Source organism: Gekko japonicus, unplaced genomic scaffold (genome assembly GCF_001447785.1).
Source record: "Gekko japonicus isolate JY-2015 unplaced genomic scaffold, Gekko_japonicus_V1.1 scaffold901, whole genome shotgun sequence".
Taxonomy (NCBI): domain Eukaryota; kingdom Metazoa; phylum Chordata; class Lepidosauria; order Squamata; family Gekkonidae; genus Gekko; species Gekko japonicus.
Window position 1 is genome coordinate 327,553 of NW_015173701.1, and position 23,263 is coordinate 350,815.

The following is a 23,263-nucleotide window of genomic DNA, read 5'->3' on the forward strand; positions in this document are numbered from 1 at the left end:
CATCTAGGGAATGTTTATGGAAAAATTCAATGAAAATTTCAACATGTAATAATTTAAAAGAAAATTGTTTTAACATGATGTATAGATGGTATATGATGCCTAAAAAGATTGCTAATATGAATGATAATATGTCAAATAAGTGTTGGAAATGTAAAAAAAAAGAAGGTTCTTTTTACCATATGTGGTGGAGTTGTGAAAAAGCAGTTAATTTTTGGACGGAGGTCCATAATGAAATGCAGAAAATCTTGAAATGTAACTTTAAAAAAGAACCAGAAATACTTCTTTTGGGTCTCAAAATGGAGGAAGTGAATGTAAATAAGAGAACATTGTTATGGTATTTGATTACAATGGCAAGAATGACTTATGCCCAGTATTGGAAACAAGACCGAGTACCTGAGGTTTGGGAATGGATTAGAAAAATGCTTTTTATGGCAGAAATGGACAAATTGACAAGGAACCTTAACAAAGAAGATGAAGAGTTTTTTTGCAGACTGGATGGACTTTAAAGAGTATCTAGAGAAATATTGGGATGTTAAGAACAACTTATTGTGCTTTAATAATTATTAAGAATAGAATGTGTAAAGAGTTGAACAGAAGACGATGGTAGTTAAAGAAATGTTACCTATGAGGCAGAATATATGAAAAAGGTAGTTAAAATAATAGTCATCTATTAAACTATGTTTCCCCCTCAAATGGCTGTGGCCCCGCCCCCAGCGTGCCTGGTATCAGCACGTCACATCCAGCTGACGTGCACGCCGGGGTGGGTTTTCCCCCAGGGCCAATTCTGCGGCAGCGGAAATCGGGCCTCCAAAGTGGGGTGGGGGGGAAATCCGCCCCCCGGGGGGAATTGGCAGCCCTATGCATGCTCCAAGTAACCTGGCTCCTTTATAAACTAGGATACTTTTTAAAAGTGTCTTGATTGCTCAGAGGAACTTCTATTTTATTCTTTTATTAACAAAGAAGGAATCCAGTAAGAGATACTCCTAAGTTCTTGAGAATGTAGAACATGGCTATTGATTTTAGAGTTTTTTTGCTCTTAATTTTAGAGGGTTTTTTGCTCCGCTCTACTTCTGGGATCTAAATATCTTCAGACACTTTCTTGCAGATCTTAATCTGTTTCCCTCCTTCTGATTTCAGTTTGCTCATTCCGTCCTTCCTTCCTGGCTAGGTAGAATGATAGAAGTCAGTAGGATGCAGAGTCTGGGCACCAGATGGACCCTGAATTCTTCCTGGTGCTTATTTGCCCCTCCGATTGGCTGCTTTTCTGTCTGGAGTGCAGAGACGAGGGCTCCTTCCTCAGAATTCTGCTTTAAGGGGCTAGGTCACCAGGCAGCATCAGCTGGATAAGCAGAAACACTATAGGGTAGTTCAAGATGGAGTGGAAGTTGGCCAATATTGGGAAATCTCTCTCCTCCTTTCACTGCATATTGTTTTTCTCTTGCACTGTAGCACCATGTCTTCCTGTAAGCATAATACATTTTTGCAATGATCTTATTTAGGGGTGGGAGAGAAATATCTTGCCCCAAAGTGGAAGCTGATGATTTTGTGGGAGGAAAGGGCCAGAGAGTTATGCAGCTGGGGCTGTGCCATGCTGTCCTCTCCACACCACAATGTGAGGCCACTGTGAAGGATACTGATTAACATGAGTGGAGTTTTGTCATGAGGTGTTTTAGTTCATACATTAGGACACTGGGCAGGCTGTAGTTTATTTTTAATTTATATTCTTTGAATTTTCTTTTTTTTTTTAAAGCAGTTGGTCTGCAGCATTGTGTTGACTGGAGAATAAAGACCCTGTAAGGTGAAGGAATGCAGAGAAAACAGATGGGAGCATACGTTGCATGCCTGTGTTGGGAGTTTCTGAAGGGTGTGCGTGCTAGTTCTGGAAGGAAAAATGGCAAGTGTATGAGAATGGAAGAAGGAAATGCTTAAATATGGTTGCCAGGTCCCCCTTCACCACTGACGGGGGATGGGAGGGTAGGGTTGCCAGATAGAGGTTGGGAAACTCCTGAAGGTATGGGGATGGAGCCAGGGGAGAACAGAGACCTCAGTGGGGTTCAGTGCCACAGAGTCCACCCTCCAAAGTATCCATTTTCTCCAGGGGAACTGATCTCTCTAGTCTGGAGATGAGCTGTCATTCCAGGTCCCACGTGGAGGCTGGCATCCCTATGCTTAAAGCAGGGATGCCCAAGAGTGGAAAGCACTCCCCTCCCATCACATTCCAAAGAGGAAAGGCAGCTGAAGCGGGGAGTTGCTCAGATGTATTTTTTTTTTGCAAATGACATTTGATGGGTCGTCAAAAGATTTGATTTGAAGGTTGGGAGTAACAGGTTTTCAAATTGTTCTTTAAATCAGGGTTGTAATTTCAAGATCTTGCTACAAATGTTGGAGTCTCTGTCTTCCTTATTGCTCTTGTCAGCATCTCAGTTGTACAGGCAGACCTTATCTTAAAGACTGGATGGTTCTCAACCACAGTTAGAGAGCAGTTCTAGGCAGGTCCACTCAAAATCCTGCTCAAGACCCAAGAAAGCATTCTTAGGACTGCACTGTCAGGGATCTGGATATGTACTGGAATCTGTAGCAGCTGAGTTTGCCTGAAATTGCCTGAAATTGTTCTAAAAGTCAAACAAATCACTGCTGGGAGTAGGAAGTACTAGAACATATTAGTGACAATCAGTGTTCCCTCTAAGCTGAGTTAGTGTGAGCTGGCTCACAGTTTTTTAGCCTCTGGCTCACACGCTTTTGTCTTAGCTCAGGAAGGGATGGCTCCAGAGCAAACTAATTTATGCAGTAGCCAAATAGCTTGCTCATAATTCTAATGCCAGTAGCTCACAAAGTAGAGTTTTTGCTCACAAGACTCCACAGCTTAGAGGGAGCATTGGTGACAACTAAGTGCGTGATCTCCCCCCCCCCCTTCCCAGTCCGTGCCGTTTCTGAAAGACTGTTAGAAAGGACTGACATTTGATGGCACATCAAGGCTTTTTTTCTTTTTGGTCCTATCTTATTTTTCATCTCATATGGTAGCTGCCAAGGGACTGTTGTGCATTCTAGACCTTCTGTGCATAAACTCCTAAGTGTGCAGACTGGCCATCTGTAATCTGTTCATACAATCAAATCGTGTAGTCTTGTCAAGTGACAAACTGAAAATGCAGACATCTCTCATGTCTGTAACGTTGAGTGTTAAAGCAGGCCAAGCTGTGGAGCAGAGATACAGCTTCCACGCCCTGACAAGGGTCTTTTCCCTTGCCTTGCTTGGTGTCATGGATGATGTCATTTTTTTAAGTGTGGGTGGGTGGGTGTGTAATAGGGGGATGATGGCATGAGAAGCCCAGGATTGTCAGGCCTAATCAAAAGCTTTATTTTCAACCCCATTTCATGGTTCATACTCAGCAGGGAAGGCTTTTCACTGTGTGAATGTTCAGGATGCTGTGGGGGGACCTGAAGGAGGGGCAGCTGCCTTTTCAGATGGAAAAAGGGCCCATTGGAGAGCTTAATGAGCTAAAAGAAGGGATCAATAAAACATGACCTCTTTGGGTAAGATGCAAAATGGAATAGTTTACCAAAGCATTATTTCCTCCCTCAGCCTTCAAGCAGGCCCTTTCCTTTGTTCCCTGCTTCTGATGCTTCCCCCCTTTGCAGTCTTGTCAAGTTTCCCCGGCAATCAGTAGGCAACACCCAAGGTTTAACGGCCTCTCCTGCTAGTTATCCATCACTGCTGGTGACCTTTGAGAGGCTCTCTTCTGGCTGGACTCCCACTGTGCCATGACGCACGTCAGTTTGGGGCCATGGCACTTCAAAAGGCGCTTGGGGCCTAAATGGTTTCCCAAGCAGCTCTCCTCAAAATCTGACAAGTCTGCCTTCAGCACTAAAGATTAGTGGTGAGGCAGGTTTTTAAATTAGTATGACACTCTGTGTGTGTGTGTGTGTGTGGAAATTAAGGGAGCTGTATTTCTTTATTTACTTAATTTATAACCTGCTTTTCTCCCCAGTGAGGGCCCAAGGCAGCTGACGCCATTCTCCTCTCCTCCATTTTCCCCTCACAACAACCATGAGACAGGTTAGGCTGAATGTGTTTGAGTGTGTGCAGCTGGGACCAAGGCCACTCAATGAAGTTTCATGGCAGAGGGGGGATCTGAACCGGAATCTTCCAGATCTTAGTCCAAATGGGAAGATGGTTGTGGACAATTAGTCTAGCTTAGTGGATGACAGAAGAAAAGTGCCAAAGCAGGATTACAGCTGAATAGCAAGAAGACAAAACGACCCAACTTTAAGGCTGACAGATGAAGAAATTGAAATTGTCAAAGATTTCCTGTTCCTTGGCTCCATCATCCAAAGGGGAGACTGCAACCAAGAAATCAGACGGAGATTGAGACTGGAAAGTGCAGCTGTAAAGGAGGCCATTATTATGTATGGGTGTGAAAGCTAGGCAATGAAGAAAGCTGACAGGGAGAAAGCTGGTTTCATTTGAAATGTGGGGCTGGAGGAGAATTGTATGACTACAGATATCATGGACTGGCAAAAAGACAAATAAGTGGGTTCTAGACTAATTCAAGTGGTCTATAAATTACTAAATAATAATGATTCGCCTAGAAGCTAAAACAACTAAAGTGCTGCTGTTGTACTTTGGTTACAAGAGTCACTGGAAAATAACGCTAGGAAAAGTTGAAGGCAGCAGGAAAAGAGGAAGAGCCGCCATGAGGTGGATTGACTCCGTCAAAGAAGCCACAAGGGCCCTCCATTTGCAAGACCTGAGCGAGGCTGTTAGTGGTAGGATGTTTTGGTGTTCATTAATTCATAAGGTTGCCATAAGTAAGAAGCAACTTGAGGGCACTTAACTCATGCAGCGGGGGAGAGACTAGGGTTGCCAGCCTCCAGGTGGGGTCTGGAGACCTCCTGCTTTTACAGCTGATCCCCAGGTGACAGAGATCAGCTCCCCTGGAGAAAATGGCTGCTCTGAAGGGTGGACTCTATGGCATTGTACTATGCTAAGGCCCCTCCCCTCCCCAAACCCCGCCTTCTCCTGGATCCACCCCCAAAGCCTCCAGGTATTTTCCAGCTCAGACCTGGCAACCCTATGAGAGACTGTTCTGTGGACCAGGAAGTTCCTGGGTCAAATCCTATTTTATGCCATGAACATATTCGGCAACCATGTACAAGCCATTGTTATGTCAGCCTCAGGGCCTCATCTGCAGTGTAGGGATGATAATGATACTATCATGCCTTCCAGTGCTGTTGTAAGTATTGCTGATAGATATGAGACATGAGATTGCCCTTTACAGTCCTTTCAGAAACTTTAGTTGATCCTTAGGGCTCCACCTGAAGGTCTCCTGGAATTACCACTCCAGACTACAGAGATTAGTTCCTCTGGAGAAAATGGCTGCTTTGGAGGGTGGACTCTATGGCATTGTACCCCACCGAGGTTCCCCCCTTCCCCAAACCCCGCCTTCCCCAGGCTCCTTCCCCCAAATCTCCAGGAACTTCCTAATGCAGAGGTGGCAACCCTATCCAGCGTGCATCTTCCATGCTTAGTAGTGAATGTGATCCAGTAGTTGTACACCACTCCCGTGCTGAAAGAATAGCACTGTCCCAAGTTGTTTCTGTAAATAACACAAAGTGCTGGTGTTAGCTTTCATTTTGTCATAATTAATTTTCAGTCCAGCCACCATCCCGTAATCCTGTAAAGAATTTAGAAGTTTTTAAATAGAATCCACTGGATTCTCTAGGATAAAAACCAGGTCATCAGCAGAGGCTTGTAGTTTATATTCTTCTCTTGTTTTAAGACCTTGAAATCGTCCGTCAGCTCTAATCATATCATTTAATATTTCCAAAACAGATATAAATAATAATGGTGAAAGTGGACATCCTTGTCTTGTTCCTTTTTGTATCTCAATATTTTTTGTCAAATCTCCATTTATTAAATCTTTGCCTTGTTGCTTGGTATAAATTGCTCTGACCATTGTATAAAATTCATTGCCAGACTTTGAGTGCAGTAATAGTTCCAACATTAAGTTCCAGCTGACATTAACAAAGGCTTTTTCTGCATCTAAATTTTTTTAGAGCCATTTGTTTTCCTGGGTGAGGTGTTAGCTGGTTCCATGATACCAAGAGGGTCACTTACTACCTGTGAACAGTAAAGTTGGCAGAGTTGTCTTTGTTCTGGGTCCCTTATTTGCTAGTTACATTGGTTAATAATAGTGTCAGGGCCTTCTTAGTGGTAGTATCCAGGCCAGCACTTTCTCTTAACGAAATTTATCATGCCTGCTTGCTTAAGTATCTATTTAAAATATTTCTATCCAGCCTTTTCATAAGACTTTCAAGGCAGCTAATGATGCTATAAAATAATACAATACAATAATAAATATTACCCACAGCTATAAAAGGTAAACAGTTATAAAAACCACATCTCCAAAAGAACAAAGTATAATAAAATAATACAATAAGTCAAAAGAGCACTAAGGTAAAACAGTAGCTACTGTCTCCAATTAAGTGCAGTGTGGCGTAACAGGGCTTTAACCCCCTTGAAACTGGCTGTTGAAAACTCCTGTTTCAACAGACATTTAGGTGCCTGGCCTGAATGAATGTTTTATTGATTGTTTTAACAGCTGCTGAAAATTGATTGGTTTTGCTTTTAGCTACCGCGTTGCTGGTATATAGGAAAGAATTTTTAAAGTTTGATCTGTTGCAAACTGTGTTGCTTGAAGTCATGCTTGCAAATGGAAAAGTAATAAATAAAGTGCGCTTTGAACACTCAAGTGCTTTCTAAATGTTAAATGTTTTATGCAAAGAACAGAACACTGTGGTGGGGATACTCCAGCCATTGAACAGAGGAAGACTGAGGTCATATGGAGCGAAAGGTGAGAGCAAGCTGGGAGGTGAACATTACCCTGAGGTATCTTGTTCTCTGTCTGCCTCTCAAATAGGAAATGCGCTAGTGAATGCATGCTTAAGCAGAATGCCCTGTGCTTTTGTGGGCTGGGTGACCCAGAGGGAGCCAAATGGTGTTGGGAGTTCATCAAAAAGGAGTACACAAGGGAACCATGCCAGCAGCTATAAATCACAACCTGACCAAGACCACACAAATGAACACTAATCCTGTTAGTTCAAGGCCAGGCTAAAGCGAGGAGTCTTGGTTAGGCTATTGTCAGACTGTACGAAGAAAGGATTTGATGAACTGGTAGCCTGGGCTGGGCACAGTGATCAGAGATTGCTGCATGAATAGAGAATAGAGAGCAAGGCAGAGCTCAAGCAAGAGCCAAACCTGATTAGAAAGTCTTTGAGATTTTCATTACAGCTCATTGCCAAAAGGGGATATGTGAGCCCTGTGTTTAGAACCCACCAATAATTGTTGTTTCTTTGAGGATATTCCTGTCGTGGGCTTCCTGAAAAAGGTTGTTCCCTAAAAATGCTTGGGGCTAACAAGAGAACGTCTCCTTATTACAGATTCTGGCAAATGAAAGTTTTTAAAGGTAGCTTTGTTGAGTACAGGATACAAAGTTGAAAGTTCAGAGAATAAGGTTTTTAGATGCTTTGTATGAAGGATGCTTTTTGTAAAATAATTGAAAAATTCCTTGGTGTTAAAAAAATTATTTCCCCACCAGGTGTTTCCTTAAAAGAAGGGATTTCCACTACTAGCCATGGTGACTGAGGGGAACCTCCACGTCCAGAGATACTAAACCTCTGAATCCCAGAGCCAGGAGGCAGCATCAGGGAATGGCCTTGTCCTCTATGTCCTGTTGTTGGCCCTCCAGAGGAACTGGTTGGCCACTGTGTGAGACAGGATGCTGGACTAGATGGACCACTTGTCTGATCCATCAGGGCTCTTCATATGTTTTTATTTAATTAATTTATATCCCACCCTCCCTGCCAGGCAGGCTCAGGGCGGCTTACATAAAATATATAAAACAACTAAAACAGAAATTAGTAAAATCACAACAATATAATTATAAAACATAGCAGTATAAAGTGCTAGTGCAATTCATGTCAAGATGGCGGGCGTCAGCAGCATCCAACAGGCACACAGTCAGCTAATTTCATAGTCTGGGTTATATCAAGCTGTTAATAATGATGTTAATATTGGGGCCAGGGCCTCAATTTATTGGGCGCAGCTTCCTAATTGAAGGCCTGGTGGAAGAGCTCTGTCTGGCAGAACCTGCAGAACTGTATTGTCTTTTGTCTGTTAACATTCCTGTCCCCTTATTTTCTGGACACTATGCCTGGTGTCCATACGCGTAACACATTCAACATTTCCTTATGTACAGGAATGTATATTGATATTGAAAAGTTGAAGTGCAAAAAGTTTTCTAGAAATTTGGGATATACTTTAGGTGGCTTGTTGGTGCTGAAGTTTTGACATGTAGTTATGTCAGAAAATAAGAGAAGAGCTTTGTTAAATAATAATTTCATAGTACTTGGGAAAGGCAAAACTTTCCCTATTGATCCTCTGTATGGGATAGGGAGGTGGGAGGAGGCATTTTAGGCTGCTGTCTGGTGAAAATACTGGATTTTCATGAGGAGGACCCACTAGTTCCTGTCACCCTAATCTGATTAGTAAAAGAAAATCCTTCCTTTCATATTCTTGCAATGAGTCTGGGTCGAATCTGTAACAGTTACCATTTGGCACTAATGAGGTGGTCCAATTACCCACTGTGGTCCAAACACTGGCTTTTAGAAATAGCAGGAGCTCTGTTCAGGAACAGCTGGGAGACAGCTACATGCAAGCATGGAGAATTTATTGTTGCTTTGCCATTTACTGCACTCAGCATTGTGGACTGTTGTTAACAATGGAGCTGGTCTCTTCTTTTATGGGAGTGAGAGGGATAAAGCCCCTTTGCAGAGTTAGCCTTACCTGCAGATTGCTGTCATTGTGACTCTGAGTACGTGATGAAATGGCTGCCAGGCCTTGAAATGGATACCAGCATGGTAGTTCCTTACGTGTGTGGGGGAGTACTCCATAGGGAACAATGGAGCTGCCATACCTCCCTGCCTACACTTCCCAGCAGTCAGCCTCAGCACCTGGTCTTCAGCGTGGACGGCAGGTTCAAGGGAGAGCACAGGTGGGACTCCTGTCACCAGAGACTCTGAGGGCAATCCAGGCCACTATTGACCGTGGTGGAGAGCCAGGAGGGTGGCAGGGCTGGTGGCCAGTTCCGTGGAGGAGAAGGGCTGGAGTTTCTCTCCACAACCGGAGAGGGAACCGCAAATCCTGGCCTGAGGCCGCAATCCACTACTGAGGTAGAGAGGGTGTGTGGTAGGGACAGAAGACTTGCGTTTCGATCCTGTTTGTTTTGTGTGCCCAGGTTGTGTTGAAGTGCCTGAGTTTATTTTCTATGCCCAATATGTATATAGTTCAATAAATCTTCCTTTGTTGAGTTTAAAAAGCCTGGTGTGCCTTAACCACATAGACCTCCCCGCTCTACACGTTACCAGGGGCAAAGGGAGGCCAGGGGACTCAAACGGGCCTAAAACTGGTGGTTTGCCAACTCTCCAGGGGGCGCCCAAAGATTGAGATAACCACTTCCCGAGGTGGGAAATTTAGCCAGAGGGGTCTCACTGTCCCTCAAGGAAGGCGGTTACTTCATTCAGTGAGTGGTGGCAGCAGGAACTAAGAGAAATAGTCCCACCAGGCAGGGTGGGAAGGAAAAAACGGGCTTGCGAGCCACAGAACGGCACCTCGGCCTCCCAGGGCTGAGGGTGGGTCCCCGTTTCGCCACAGTGACTCTGAGTACATCCTTCTGTTATCATTAATGGTGTGTGTCTTCCTAATGGATATATCTTTGCATGTATTGGGGGCAAACTCAGATTTTTCCAAAACAGCTTTTTTTGCCCTGCGTGGTATGCTATGTCATGCACTAGCAGTGCAACATGTTTCTAAACTTTTTGAGTCTTTGGAGAAAGGTGGCTTATAAACTCCCTGAATAAATAAACAGGCTTAATTTTTTAAACGGGTGAGCGGGCGTATGGTACTCTGGTTACCACCTTCCCCCATTAGGTAGGTGTCTCATCTGTCATGAGTCTTGGTGAGAAAAGCGGCTGGGAATAAAGTAAATCATCACTTCTCTAGACAGAAGATCTTGCTTCTGGGGATGTGAGGGAGCATCAAGAACTGGGAAAACTCACATCCCCAGAAGCAAGATGATGATTTGGATGATTTGAAGTGGTACAGATATCATAAAAATGTACATTTGCTAAGGTTCATTGTTTATATTGCATTGCCAGCAACAGGTAGGGTCCAAACAGATCCTTGTATGAGGAGAAGGCACCTCTACTTGTACAAGGGCGGAGATCCCACAATTTCGGCAGGTTTTTTTCTTAAGTTGCACTCCTCTCCCCTGTCCCACACTCTGATTTTCATGCAGAGTCCCCTGACCCACAGGAGTAGTTTTGGGGGCTGCAGAAGACAGGCAAAACATCCATTCTGTGGGTGGAATGCCTCCTCTAGTTCTTTGGATTCACCCATTAGGCCCATCCCGTGCTATTTTAAGGCATGAAAATCGGATGAAACTATTCTAATTTCTCTGCAGTATTCCGTGGCCTCAGTTAATAAGAACATGAGAATTGACTTGAGGGGTCAGTCAAAGGTCCATTTGAGTTTAGTATTCTTTCTCCAGCTGTTGCATCTGGACAGCTTTCCAACAGTGCATGAGGGGAACAGCCTCTGATTTGCCTCCAGCAAATCAGAAATGGCCTATAGAAATGTACTGCCTCTGAATATGCAGGTGCTTCCAGGAATTTGCCTAATCCTTTAAAAAAACCTACTTAGCTGTTGGCCAACGATACACTTCATGGTAGTGAATGAAGCCTAGTGGCCCAACACTGTGGAACTGCAACATTTGGGTGGGGAAAATAGTGATTCAAGAGTGTTTAATCACTTTTTACCTCCCCACCAGTGTGATTCCTTCTCCTAGCTGCTGCTACTGGTGGCGGTGGGGGTGGAGGGGGAGTTGGCTTAATATTCTGTGTTGTGGTACCTGAACTCGTTCTGGGACAGTATAGTGTGAGAAGGTGTCCTTCTGGCATTTGTACTGAAATATTATTTTGGTTATCTGTTTTATTAGCTAAGTAAGTGTTGTTGCTATGCTGAAAGTCACGAATGCACAGTTCTGAACCAAGCTAAGTACACCCCACCAGTTATGTATTGTGGCCTGTCAGATGGTTGATAGCACGCTTGATCTTGCGAGTCTGCACTAGCAGCAAAACTGGGGCTTAAAAACCCTGATAGGCTACCACATAACTGCTGTGCTTTGTTCAGAGACTAGTGAGTCACAAGTCTGGATGACTGGTGTTGGAAGTTTGGGGGGGGGGCAGCAAACCAGTGAATCTAGAAGAGGTTTAAAAGTGTCACTCCAGGTAAAATAATACGCTTGTCAAATAAATGGATATGGTTTCTGTTAAACTGCAGTTTAATCCCAAAGCTAGCGATATTTTTCCAGGCACTCTGCATGATGTGCGGCACAAGACCTTGTTTGGCAAGGAACAAAGATTGGCTGTTGCAGTAGTGATGAAGTCGTTTCTGCCAAAGGAGGAGGGAAAAATGGAACATTAGGGGATTTTATTTTATGCAGCGGGACAGAATAGAAAGCTGGATTCTGTGCATATATGTTTTTTTTTAAGTGGTTATTAACATTTTATAGGTTTTTATGGAATGAACAGTACCAAACTCCCTGAACCCCTTCTCCTCTTCCTAATAGCATGCAGACTTTATTGCCCTTTTAATCTTTCTTTTCCCTCTCCTAGTATGTAAGAAATGAAAAAGAGAGAAAGTTACAGATATGCAGTGGCTTTTAGGAAGAAGATGGAAAATCAATGATTGCAGATGCCATCCTCGGTTCTCCAGTAATGTTATTTTCATATGCTTTAAGATACTCTCCATGACATCTTTTAGGTAGGAGCTATGTTCTAAAGTAAGCTGTGAAGCCTATGTATCAGAAAAGTTCCCCTTCAGTCTTGCATTCCTAGGTGATACTCCAGAATGCTTCTAATGCCCAGTCACCACACTTGTACGTTGTTTTTTGGCTATTTCATTGGGCAGCCAAATACCTTACCATGAGGGCATGGAAATGAGGACACCCCCTGTTTTTTTACCACCAGTATGCCACAATAAGGGCAGAAAGCAGTGTCCTTGCCCCCCCCCCCTTTAACTTTAATGATGATGCAGGGATAGTCAGTGAGATTTGCCTGGATGACAACACGTGTGATCAAAAGAGGGTGAGCCTGTGTCTTCCACAGTACTTTTGGAATTTTTGGTTTAAAATAGATGGGGAGAAATGAAACTCTGTAACAATGGAGAGCACAGTTGCTGTCACCCAAAAGAATTATCGAAGCATAGCAAAAGGGTGAAATAAGTAAGCGTGGCAGGATGAGGTGTTTGGTGGGGGTTTGAAACCTTTTGCCCTCGGAATGCCTTTACTGCAAGATGAAAATGTGAGTGAGACTTTGGCTCAGGCCTAATGTGTACTGAGAGCAGGGGAGGAAATTAATTGCAGGAGAACTAAAGAATTGGTAAATTCTCTTTCTTTCCCTCATGCTGTAATAACACTGCTGAACTCTGGGGCTAGGTGAGCAGCGTGACAGTATGTGTGTGATTAAGGACTGAAGGAGGTCTTAGTAATCCCTAGCAGGACTCTTTCTTTTACATTCAACGTGGTTAGAGAATGGAAACATCTAACCTTAACCCCCACCCCCCGTCAGTCACCTCAGTCTGCTCTGGGTTCTTATTTATCTTCAAACACTTAAGAGCCCTCAAAATTCATTGGCTTCTGGAGGGCAGTGAGCATGCTCAGTGCTCATCAGGCATTTTTGAATGATGGGTTGTTAATTTGCAAACTACCCTGTTTCCCTGAAAATAAGACCTCCCCCCAAAATAAGCCCTAGCAGGATTTCTATGCATTTGTGGTATAAGCCCTAGTGTGTCTTCTTGAGAAAAAATAAATATAAGACAGTGTCTTATTTTCGGGGAAACACGGTAGTATTTTTCCACATAGACCCTGTTCACACGGAGCATTTGCTGCGCTAAAGAGACAGATGATAGGTGGATTTTTCGAGCGCGATCACACCGCAACATCTGGGAAGCGTAGTGCTCCTGTGGCTAACCCGATGCTTCCCACCAAGGGCAAGGGCGAGCATCTGATCGTGTCCCGTCCTAGTCCTGTCGCAAACTGGTCTGCACAGGATGCGCACAAACGATCATGCGCATGCTCACCTGGTGAAAAAAATATTTCCGATTGCCATGGAAGTGGCGCCTAGCGATTGCTGGTGTGATCGCGCCCCGCCGCTTCTTTGCTGCATTGCAGGAGAGCCGTGTGATGAGCACCTCCCGCCCTAACCACGGGACCTCAACGGGACGTGTGATCAGGCGGCCACGCGTTATTTTGCTCCGGGGCAAACAGCCACGCTTCCCCCCCCCGCATTTTCCGGCCCGTGTGACCGGGACCATAGTTCCTCTATCAGTCTATCCCCATGGAAGGAGTGATAGCAGTTAGCCAGTTCCACAGTCTCTCTGATCTGTTCCTCACATCTCTTAGATATTCAAGTATTTTGTCAAATTTTAGGCTGCAGCTCTTTAGACAAACACAAAACTAAGGCCTGGTTCTCACTGGGGTGGTAAAATTTACATCTGTACTATGCCATTTCAAGCCTAGAAATGGAGGCCAACTTTGCATAGATTTCCTACCTGTTTCTCTGTGAGCTGTGTGTAATTTTAATCAACATTGGTCCCGTTCACACGAGGGGATTTGGGCTGGGAGTGGGACGGTTGGGGGGCGGAGCAAATGGCCGTGATCACACCACAACATCTGGGAAGCATAGTGCTTCCATCCCCGAACTGGCCCATCCACGCGATAAACCGCTTCAAGTTGGAACCACCTACCGAGGTGGTTCATCCCAATGGTGCGCCGCAAACCGGGAGTCTGATCGCCGGCGCATCCTTGCGCCGGCGCGTCCCCGGCTCCTAGGCGAACTGTGCATGCTCCGACATGCGCAGTTCGGCTGGCTCGCCGTCCGATCTGTGTTTTCTCCCCGGCGACTGATCGTGCCGGGGAGAAAGGCGGCGCAGCCAGGGGATCCGTGGGATCTCGCCACGCCGTTTCAACTTTGGCGCGGCTTTTCCCCTGCCATGTGGCAGGGGCCATTGTAACTTTCCCCTCCCAGTGTTGTTTACCTGATAAATATTACCACCACCACCACCACTGTTAACCATGGGGTGTCACGGTCGAGCCAGGGAGTCAGGCTGGGAGGGTGGGTCACAAGACAAGTCCGAGGGTCAGCCGGGAGAGCAGTCAGCAGAGCGTTAAACAAGTCCCAAAACACCAGAAGCAGCCGTAGTCAAACGTTACCAGAGGTCAGAGTCCAGATAGCAAAACCGCGAGCGTTGTCAGATTCAAAGCTGGGAGTCAGGAGCCAGAGCAGAAGTCCACAAACACAAGCCGAGTCCAAAAAGCCACAGAGTCAAACAGGAATCAAGGTGCAGAGCTTCTGGTACTATGAACAAGGTTGCAAGCACAAAGTGCTCATGGCCAGAGGCCCTACTAAATAGTGCTCTGGCTCATTAACCCATTAGCACCTTTTTTGCGAGGTCCTGGTTGCTGTTAAAACTCAGGGCTCAAGGATCTCCGCCCTCTTGAACGTGCTTCTTTTCGTCGGCTAGCCAGATCCTGCCGTCTCCTATCCCTAAGCCGGCGTACAGGTGGGGGAGATGCAGGTGGTGAGCTGCTTACGGCGGGATCAATAGCAGGTGCAAACCGTCCTGTAGTTAGCTCAGATTGCTGTGTATCCTCCTCCGTACTTACAGTAGGTGCAGATCCTGATGCTTCTTCAGCTCTTAAAGGCACGGAATCCTCCCCTCTTAGGCTGTCAGGAGCTGGATCTGGGGCTGAGTCAAGGGCAGGCATGACACTATCCTCCCCCTCAGATCCCCCCCATCCAAAGGGCCTGGTTTGTCAGGGTAGGCGTCATGTAATTGTTGAACCAGTTCTGGGGCGTGCAAGTTTGAGGCAGGTTCCCAGGAGCGATCATCAGGTCCATAGCCCTTCCAGTCGATGAGGTATTATGGGTTACCCCTGTGTAACCAGGAATTGAGAACCTGGTGGACCTCGTACTCTTCCTCATCGTCCACCAAGACTGGTGGTGGCGGCGCAGCTGGCGCATCCCGGTTGGGATCTGGAGGGGCTGCCAACTGGAGGAGGGAGCGATGGAACACGGGGTGGATCCAGAGGTGGTCGGGCAGGAGTAAGCGAAAGGCAACAGGGTCGACCTGGGCAACAATCTCGTAGGGGCCAATGAATCGTGCACCTAATTTATGAGAACAACCCGGAGCTCGAAGGACAGCCATACGAGGTTGCCGACTTTGAGAGGCGGTCCTTCCTGGCGGTGCCGGTCTGCTGCCAGTTTGTAAGCATTCTTGGTGCACTGTAGCTGATCCCGGAGCAAGGCATGGAGTGCGTGTAGTTCTTGGATTCTTTCGTCTGCAGATGGAATAGCCAGCGAGGGGCCGAGGGGTGAGAAGAAGCGTGGGTGGTAGCCATAGTTGGCTGTAAATGGGTGGAGGTGTGCACTGCGTTGTTGTAGGTGAACTCAGCCAGTGGTAACAAGGAAGCAAAGCGCTGTTTCAATGTGGCGAAGGCTTGTTCGGCCTCAGGGGTCCACTGGAAGGGTTCCTTAGGCCTGAGAAGACGTGTCAGAGGTGTTGTCAGATTGGCATAGGCTGGTATGAACTGACAATAATAATTAGCAAAGCCAAGGAAACGTTGGGCGTCCTTACGGTTGTGCGGAGCTTGCCAGTTGAGAATGGCTTCTGCCTTTTTGGGGTCCATCAAGGTTCCTTGGGGTGAGATGATGTGGCCTAGGAATTCGACTGATTTTAGGTAGAAGGCACACTTTTCCAATTTGGCGTAGAGCCCATGGGTGCGGAGACGCTGGAGCACTTGCCATACAAGTTCAATGTGTTGTGGCAACGAGGTGGAGTAGACCAGAATGTCATCGAGGTAAATAATCACGAACCGGTCTAGGAGGTCTCAAAATACGTTGTTCATAAAATGCTGAAAGACCACTGGTGCGTTGGTTAACCCAAAGGGCATAACCAAATGTTCATATTGACCGTACCGGGTGCCGAAGGCTGTCTTCCACTCGTCCCCGGCCTTGATACGAACCAAGTTATACGCCCATCGGAGATCTAGTTTTGTGTAAATCTGAGCTCCGTGTAAACGGTCCAGGACTTCGGGGATTAACGGAAGTGGGTAGCGATTTCGGATGGTGATTTTGTTTAGCACCCGGTAATCATTACATAGCTGAACGTCCCCTTTTTTTTTCTTTACAAAGAGAACCGGAGATGACAGTGGAGAGGTGGAAGACCGAATGAATCCTCGGGCCAGATTTTTATTGAGGTAGTCCTGTAAAGCGGCCAGTTCAGGTTCTGCCATGGGATACAGGCAGCCTGTAGGTAATGGAGCATCAGGTTTTAGGTTGATTGCACAGTCGTATGGCCGATGCGGGGGTAGCTGGTCTGCCTCCTTTTCGTCAAAAACATCTGCAAAGGATTGGTAAGGAGCAGGTAGTGAGGTAGCAGCTCTTAGCAGCAGGGCGGATGGCAGAGGATCAGGAGGAAGGACTGGAGAGGAGACAGTTGTGAATTGAAGGTCCTGGTGAACCCAATCGATTTGGGGGTTGTGGGTTCGTAGCCAGGACAGACCATGGATGACAGGACACCGAGGCATCCTTACCAGGTCAAAAGTTAGCTGTTCTTGGTGTTGGTGGACCCATAAGGTGAGTGGTTGAGTTCTGTGCACAATGGGTCCAGAACAGAGTAGGTGTCCATCAATGGCTTCCACTAGAGTTGGAGTTTTCTTTTCTTGGGTGGGGACGCCATGTTCCTTGGCGAAGAGGATGTCCATGAAGCAACAGCCGGCTCCTGAATCCAGCATGGTGTGGATAAACAGCCATCTACCATCTGGGAACTGTAGTCACACAGGCAACAGGAAGGGAGCTTGAGTTGGATATGAGGAGCTGGAAGACCCTAGGACAGGCCCTAAACCGGCGGGTTCCTTCAGGCTTGGGGCTGCCCTTTTACTGGTGAAGCAAAAGCCTCAGTGACTGAGTCAAGGGCAGGCATGACATGGGGGGTGGGGGAATACAATATGGAGATTTGTAAGGGGAACAGCATAGGAAGCAGGGAGGATCAAACCATTTTTTCCTCAGTGGGATAGCCCCTGATACAAATTGCTCCCCCTTCTTCCCACAACTGCTTTTAAAAAGAAAACATTTGGACTCCAAACACTGATAATATACAGTGTGTTGCCTCAGTGAGCTAGGCCAAGGAAAAGGGCCTCCGCAGAAGGCACCGTTTCATCTTGGGATGAGAGGGTGAATGTCTGTGAGAGTTGCCTGAATGACAGGAGGAAGGCTGAGAATGAAGGCTGGTCGGAGCTTTCCCCTCTCCTCCCAGTGTTATTTTTCATTTTCATTAATCACATTTATCTGTTTGGGGTGGAATACAGTTTATTTTCAGTAGTAGCAAAACTGCAGGGGAAAAACACTTCTTGTTGATGGAATCAAATTGTCATTTGTGAATTTTCTCTTGAGAGGGTACACCCACCTCACAAGTAAACTTTAGTAGTAGGCTGTGCCCTGAAAATTTAATTGACAGTACAAAACCTCCTTCTGTTTTACTGCTTACTAGGAAAAACTATTTTGGCCTGAGTTTTGCCGAGGGAGTATGATTATAGCGAAAAGATTTTAACCCTCATTTGTCAATTAAGGTTTCAACAAATCTGAGTTCCTGAGGCTTGACTTATCTAAGTGCCTATGGTTTTCTTGACAGTACAATGTGCATTTCAGTTCTCCCATGTGTCTCTCCTAGAGCACTTTTAAATGGTCATATTTTTAAGTTTTCAGGTAGGCTAATTCTGTACATTTGACACCCAAAAGCCACATGAGGACTAAGGCAGACAAACTGATGGAATTACTTCTTTATTTTTGAGAGTCCCTTGCAAGCTTTGTTACCTGACTCAACAATGAAAACTTCTTGGCACTTTTTGTTTCAGTGCCCCCAAAGTCACTATGAATAACTTGCAAAATTCTTCAAGCATAAATATATGTGACATGGATAAACACTTCTTGCATCTAACGAAGTGAGCTCTCAGACTCATCAAAGTTTATGGTGGAATGTATTTTGTACCACAGAAGTATTGAGATGACTTATTCCCAGTCTAGCTTTTTAGGCCGATGGGTTGATTGTTTAATGGATTTAACCTTAAAATCAGAATCTCCCCCCTTTTAGTTAGCTGCACATTAGTTGTAAACAGATTAAGAGTAGGATGCACAGATTATCTCAGCAGTCTGAGGATGAGTTTTTGTACCATCTATTTCTTTCAGTCTGTCTCTTTACAAGCATTAATAGAGATGAACTGTGCTATGTGTAGATGCTGACCTGCCCTCTGGGTCTGTAAAAAGTAGCAGAAAGATTAATTCTCTCCTCCCAGCCATGAAAATGTTCTCTGAGGTATGTAGGAACAAGTGCACAGCACATTTCTGCCAGCTGTAGAGATTCTGTTCTTCCACTCTGAGCACACTTGAGCATGCTCCAGGATTCTTTCCTGCAGGGTAACTCTATCTTTTCCATTAGTAAAAGGGAGTAAAGGCACATTATCTCAGAGAGAGAGAGAGTAAGTGAGGATTCCTTCTGCTCACCCCTTCAGCTTCTGTCGGAATTAGAATCATGTGCATGTATAGCAAACACGTCAGTCCCTTTGGAGGTGCGGAGAGGAAAGGAATTTAGTTCTTAAGGCAGAGTGAAGTAAAGTGCTACCAGTTGGCAGCCACTTCTGTTTGCTTAGCTTAACATTTAAATACATAGTTTTGCTCTTTCTTCTCTCAGCCTTCATTCTTTCCCCTTTTTCTTGACTCACCCTTGTTTTTAAGCTGCCAAAGCTTTTTTGGAGGCACTTCAGGTCAGGGCTGACGGCTTCAGAGAGGTGCTGGTGTGCTCAGGGCTCTCCTCACACCCTTCAAACAGATATTATTTGTATTGCAAAGCAAGGAGCTCCCAAGACTGCATTTTTTTGCCATATGGCCTTTCTGATTGCAACCAGATTGATTACATTGTAAAGGAGCCATGCTCTGCTTTCTTTTGGCTTTGTTTTTGCGAAGTGAGCATCTGACTTGATTCGGCTGGAATCCTAACTATCTCTATAGCTGTGGACATACATGGCATGTATATTGTAGAACCCACGTGCCCTAGAAACCTCTTTCTTACACTGGTACAGCCTCTGGCCCTTGTCTTTCTAATAGGGAGGCATAATATTGATCACCTGCTTGGAGGTGAATGCACAGTTCCCAATCCAGGGCTATGTGAAAGTCTGCTTCTGCATATGTGCAATCATCTTTGGATCTGCGCATCTTGACCCACTGAGAACAGCCACTGGATTGTGTCCTAAGAAACATACAAGGATAGAGTACAGGCAGAGTTCTTGGTGGGCCTCTCTGTAGCCTTGGAGGTTGCTTCCACGTGAGGCTTATTAAAGTCCAAGTTTTGTTTTCTGTCGATGATGTATATTGACAAGTACACATCTGGTGTGGAAAACTGAGGCTGTGGGTCTGCTTATGTCCACATTTCAACCACTAATATATATATATATATTACTCATGTATTGAAACTGTTCATAGTGTGGAAATTTCTGACAGTGTGCAAGGAAAATATTTCTGTCTTGGATATGTGGAAAATATTTAAATTTGCTTGTTTAGCTTGCCAAATTATTAGGTTTGTCTCCTCTGTCTGAAAGGAAAACCTGCTCCTAATTTACATGTGTGAATTCATAAAAATATATGTCCCTGTGTTTAATAATTTTAAAAGTCTGGGGAGAGAAGAGAGAATGTGCTCATTACCTCAAGGTCAGCTGGGGAAGGCTTGTGTGTGGGACTGTTCGAAGTGAAGGTTGTATTAGTTTTAGATGCTGTCTCCATTGGCCCAAGACATCTGATCTCTATATACACAGCGAGCAGTGGGGGTCTGTGGGAGCTGGCCTGAAGGGAAGAGATTTGGAGGAAGGGAGAGAAAAGTTTCCCCTCTGCCTCATCATCTTCAACAACTCTGTGTGCAGCACATGTGAACGAAGCTAGTAAGATTCCCCCTGAAGCCTGGTTCAGGCACAGAGGATTCTATTAAGCAGTGGCTGGACAAACACCTGTCAGGGATGCTCTAGGCTGATCCTGCACTGAGCAGGGGGTTGGACTAGAATGGCCTGTATGGCCCCTTCCAGCTCTGTGATTCTATGATTCTGTGAGGTGTGAATGAGGTGGTAGTGTGCAGCAGTGGTAGAATGGACTGCTCCAGTAGACTGCTGGTGAAGGATCAGGGTTTTGAGTTTTGAGTGTATTTAAAAACTCCATGCAAATAGAAAACCAGGAAACAAAAAGAAGAAGAAGAAGAGATTGGATTTATACCCCATCCTTCACTACCCAAAGGTGTCTCAGAGCGGCTTACAAACTCCCTTCCCTTCCCCTCCCCACAACAGACACCCTGTGAGGTAGGTGGGGCTGAGAGAGCTCTTGACAGAAACGGCTCTTTTTCAAGAACAGCTCTTATCAGAATTACGGCTTGCCCAAGGTCATCCAGCCAGGTGCAAGTGGAGGAGTGGGGAATCAAACCCGGTTCTCCCAGATTAGAGTCCACGCACAACCACTACACCAAAGAGTGTAGAACCTTTCTCCTTACTGTCTTATTTTGTTTGCAGAGAGGTTTTTGTTTTTTTTTAATTTGGAGGGCCATTCAAAACTGGAGGACCATTCAAAACTGGAATCTCACCTATAGTCTGAAAGGTGGGGTGCCCGTGGTTCTACGACCTGATTCTCTTGCACATGTGAATCAAGCCTTAAATTGGGTTTCTAATCCAGTTTCTGGTTTGGGGGATTTTCTCCTGAATTGACTAATAGGCCAGTTTCTCTACAAGGTACAAATGTATTTGGATGTGAACAGTTTTCCTGTCTTGTGGTGGATGAATTCTGTCAATTTTCTGGCCGCCGTATCCACTGAATGCTTGTAGAATGTTCCATAGCTGATTAATTCCCCATAGGAAGTCCAGCTGTTCTCAGTTCCTTTTGGTGATATCATCATCTAGCCTTGTTCACTTATTTGTACATTTTGTTTGTTCAAGAAGATTGGCCTGTTTATTATAAGGGAAGATAGCTGGCAATGTAGGGTAGGAGTGGTGGGGAAGAGGCATGTAGGAAAAGGAAAGAAGAAAAAAGAAGGGAAAGGAAAGAAGTAATATGTAAATGTTGCCATTGAGAGTACTTGGCAAGATGGGTAAATCTCTGCTAAATATTTATTTGCTACCATGCTTGAGGAAGAGTCTGCCTTCTACAGAAACAATCATTCCAGCAACCAATTAATGAACTAACTTGGGTATCCTCTTTGGAATAATTCCACTGGGAAATTTTTTTTTTAAGTATTTTCATTTCTGTTTTTTGATAAAGAGGATATGAAGTAGTATATAGTTCAAAGTTGATGACCAGAGTTTCCTGCTTGGATATGATTTTGGCAAATAAAAGTTATGTGCTTCCCTTGCTTACATTCCCCTTACAGTTGTGCAAGAGTCTAATCTGCAAGCCACTGCTAGCTGATTTCTTTTTTGCATCTTTATTTCTTTATTTATTTAATTGGATTTTTACCCCGCCGTCCCGCCAAGGTGGCTCAGGGCAGCTTACAATTTAACACAACATACAATTTTAAACCAGCAAATACAAAATATAAAATGCAATAAATACAGTAAAACTAAATCGATACGGCAGCATCCTGTGGTATAGTGCTAGTGTGACCCAGCCGGTGCAGTCAGTTCTTATTAGAACGCTTGGTGAAACAGCTCTAGAGCCCGTAGAGCTCTAATTTCATTAGGGAGCTTGTTCCACAGCGTTGGCACTACCAGGGAGCATGCCCTGGTCCCTAGGCCCAGGGGGCGGGGCAGGCGGTGTTGTGATCCAGACCTCAGTGCTCTTGGGGGAATGTACGGGGAGAGGTGGTCCCTCAGGTAGGCTGGCCCCTGACCATTTAGGGCTTTAAAGGTCAAAACCTTTACAAAATCTTGTAAGTTATGTAATTATACTGATAATATGTAAGGAAGGACCCATGTGTGAGAATATCCTGTGTTGTTGTGACTAGAATACTTTCTTCAAAGACCTCTTGCTGTCTTCTCTGGGAGGCCTGGTTTTCTGTCTGAAGCGATCTCCTTACGTTGTTGTCATTGGCCCTCCCGTGGGCCACTCTTGCCTCAACAAAAGCTGGGCCAAGGGAAGCCATGTTGAAACCCTGGCTCAGTTGTGGAATCCTTAGGCTGAATTGAGTATTTCTCCCATCTTACAAATGGAGAAGTGAGACACAGGGTAATCATTTTACAGTTGCTGTGAGAATGAATGAGGTGAAACTCAAAAAGTACTTTGCACTGAATGGCAGTTAACATAAGCAATTTTAATATACGCGTGCTTGATTTTTTTCTTTCTCCATAGGTAGATGAAATTTACCATGATGAGTCACTGGGAGTTCACATCAACATTGTTCTGGTTAGAATGATCATGGTGGGATACAGACAGGTAAAATACTGAAATACTAATAACACCCACATATCTCTTTGTCTAGCTCTGTACATTCACCGTATGTGTGGACACAGCCGATGTGTGTAATGGGGAAGCATGCATGAGGGACTGTACTGGCCCTGGCCATCCACATAGTTGGGTGTGCTGGCCCCATTCCCCAACTACATATGTTTGTCATAGGTAGGGCTCAGCACCTAAGGGTATACAAACTGTATATATGTATTCTCCATCTCCATGATTGGGAAGGCTACTTTTCATACATTCCTGATCATAGGAGTGGAGCTTATATGCGTGCAGGGCAGGCAATGTGCCACATGCAACAAACATGTGTGGATGGCTGGGCCAATGAACTTGTTCATGAGTGGAGGTGTGGCCAGAACCCTCACTGCCACCTGCTCCCCTTCAGTGTTCCCTCTAAGCTGAGTTAGTGGGAGCCAGCTCACAGTTTTTAGCCTCCAGCTCACACATTTTTGTCTTAGCTCAGGAAGGATCACTCCAGAGCAAACTAATTTATGCAGTAGACAAATTGCTTGCTCACAACTTTAATGCCAGTAGCTCACAAAGTAGAATTTTTGCTCACAAGACACCACAGCTTAGAGGGAGCATTGCTCCCCTTCTACACATATTGGCTCTGTTTGTGTGTCTTGTCTGTCTGTCTGGCCTGAAACGCCACCCCCTCATATGCACTGAC

At 45.2% G+C, this 23,263-nt stretch overlaps 1 protein-coding gene across 1 annotated transcript in view; it reads left to right on the forward strand.

Annotated features, from left to right (window-relative positions):
- ADAMTS14 (ADAM metallopeptidase with thrombospondin type 1 motif 14) overlaps window positions 1–23,263 on the forward strand; it is a 144,045-nt gene that overhangs the window by 65,334 nt on the left and 55,448 nt on the right. The window contains exon 5 of the mRNA XM_015423239.1: window positions 22,486–22,569. Coding sequence (XP_015278725.1) covers window positions 22,486–22,569 — 84 coding nt within the window. The remainder of the gene's footprint in view (window positions 1–22,485; window positions 22,570–23,263) is intronic.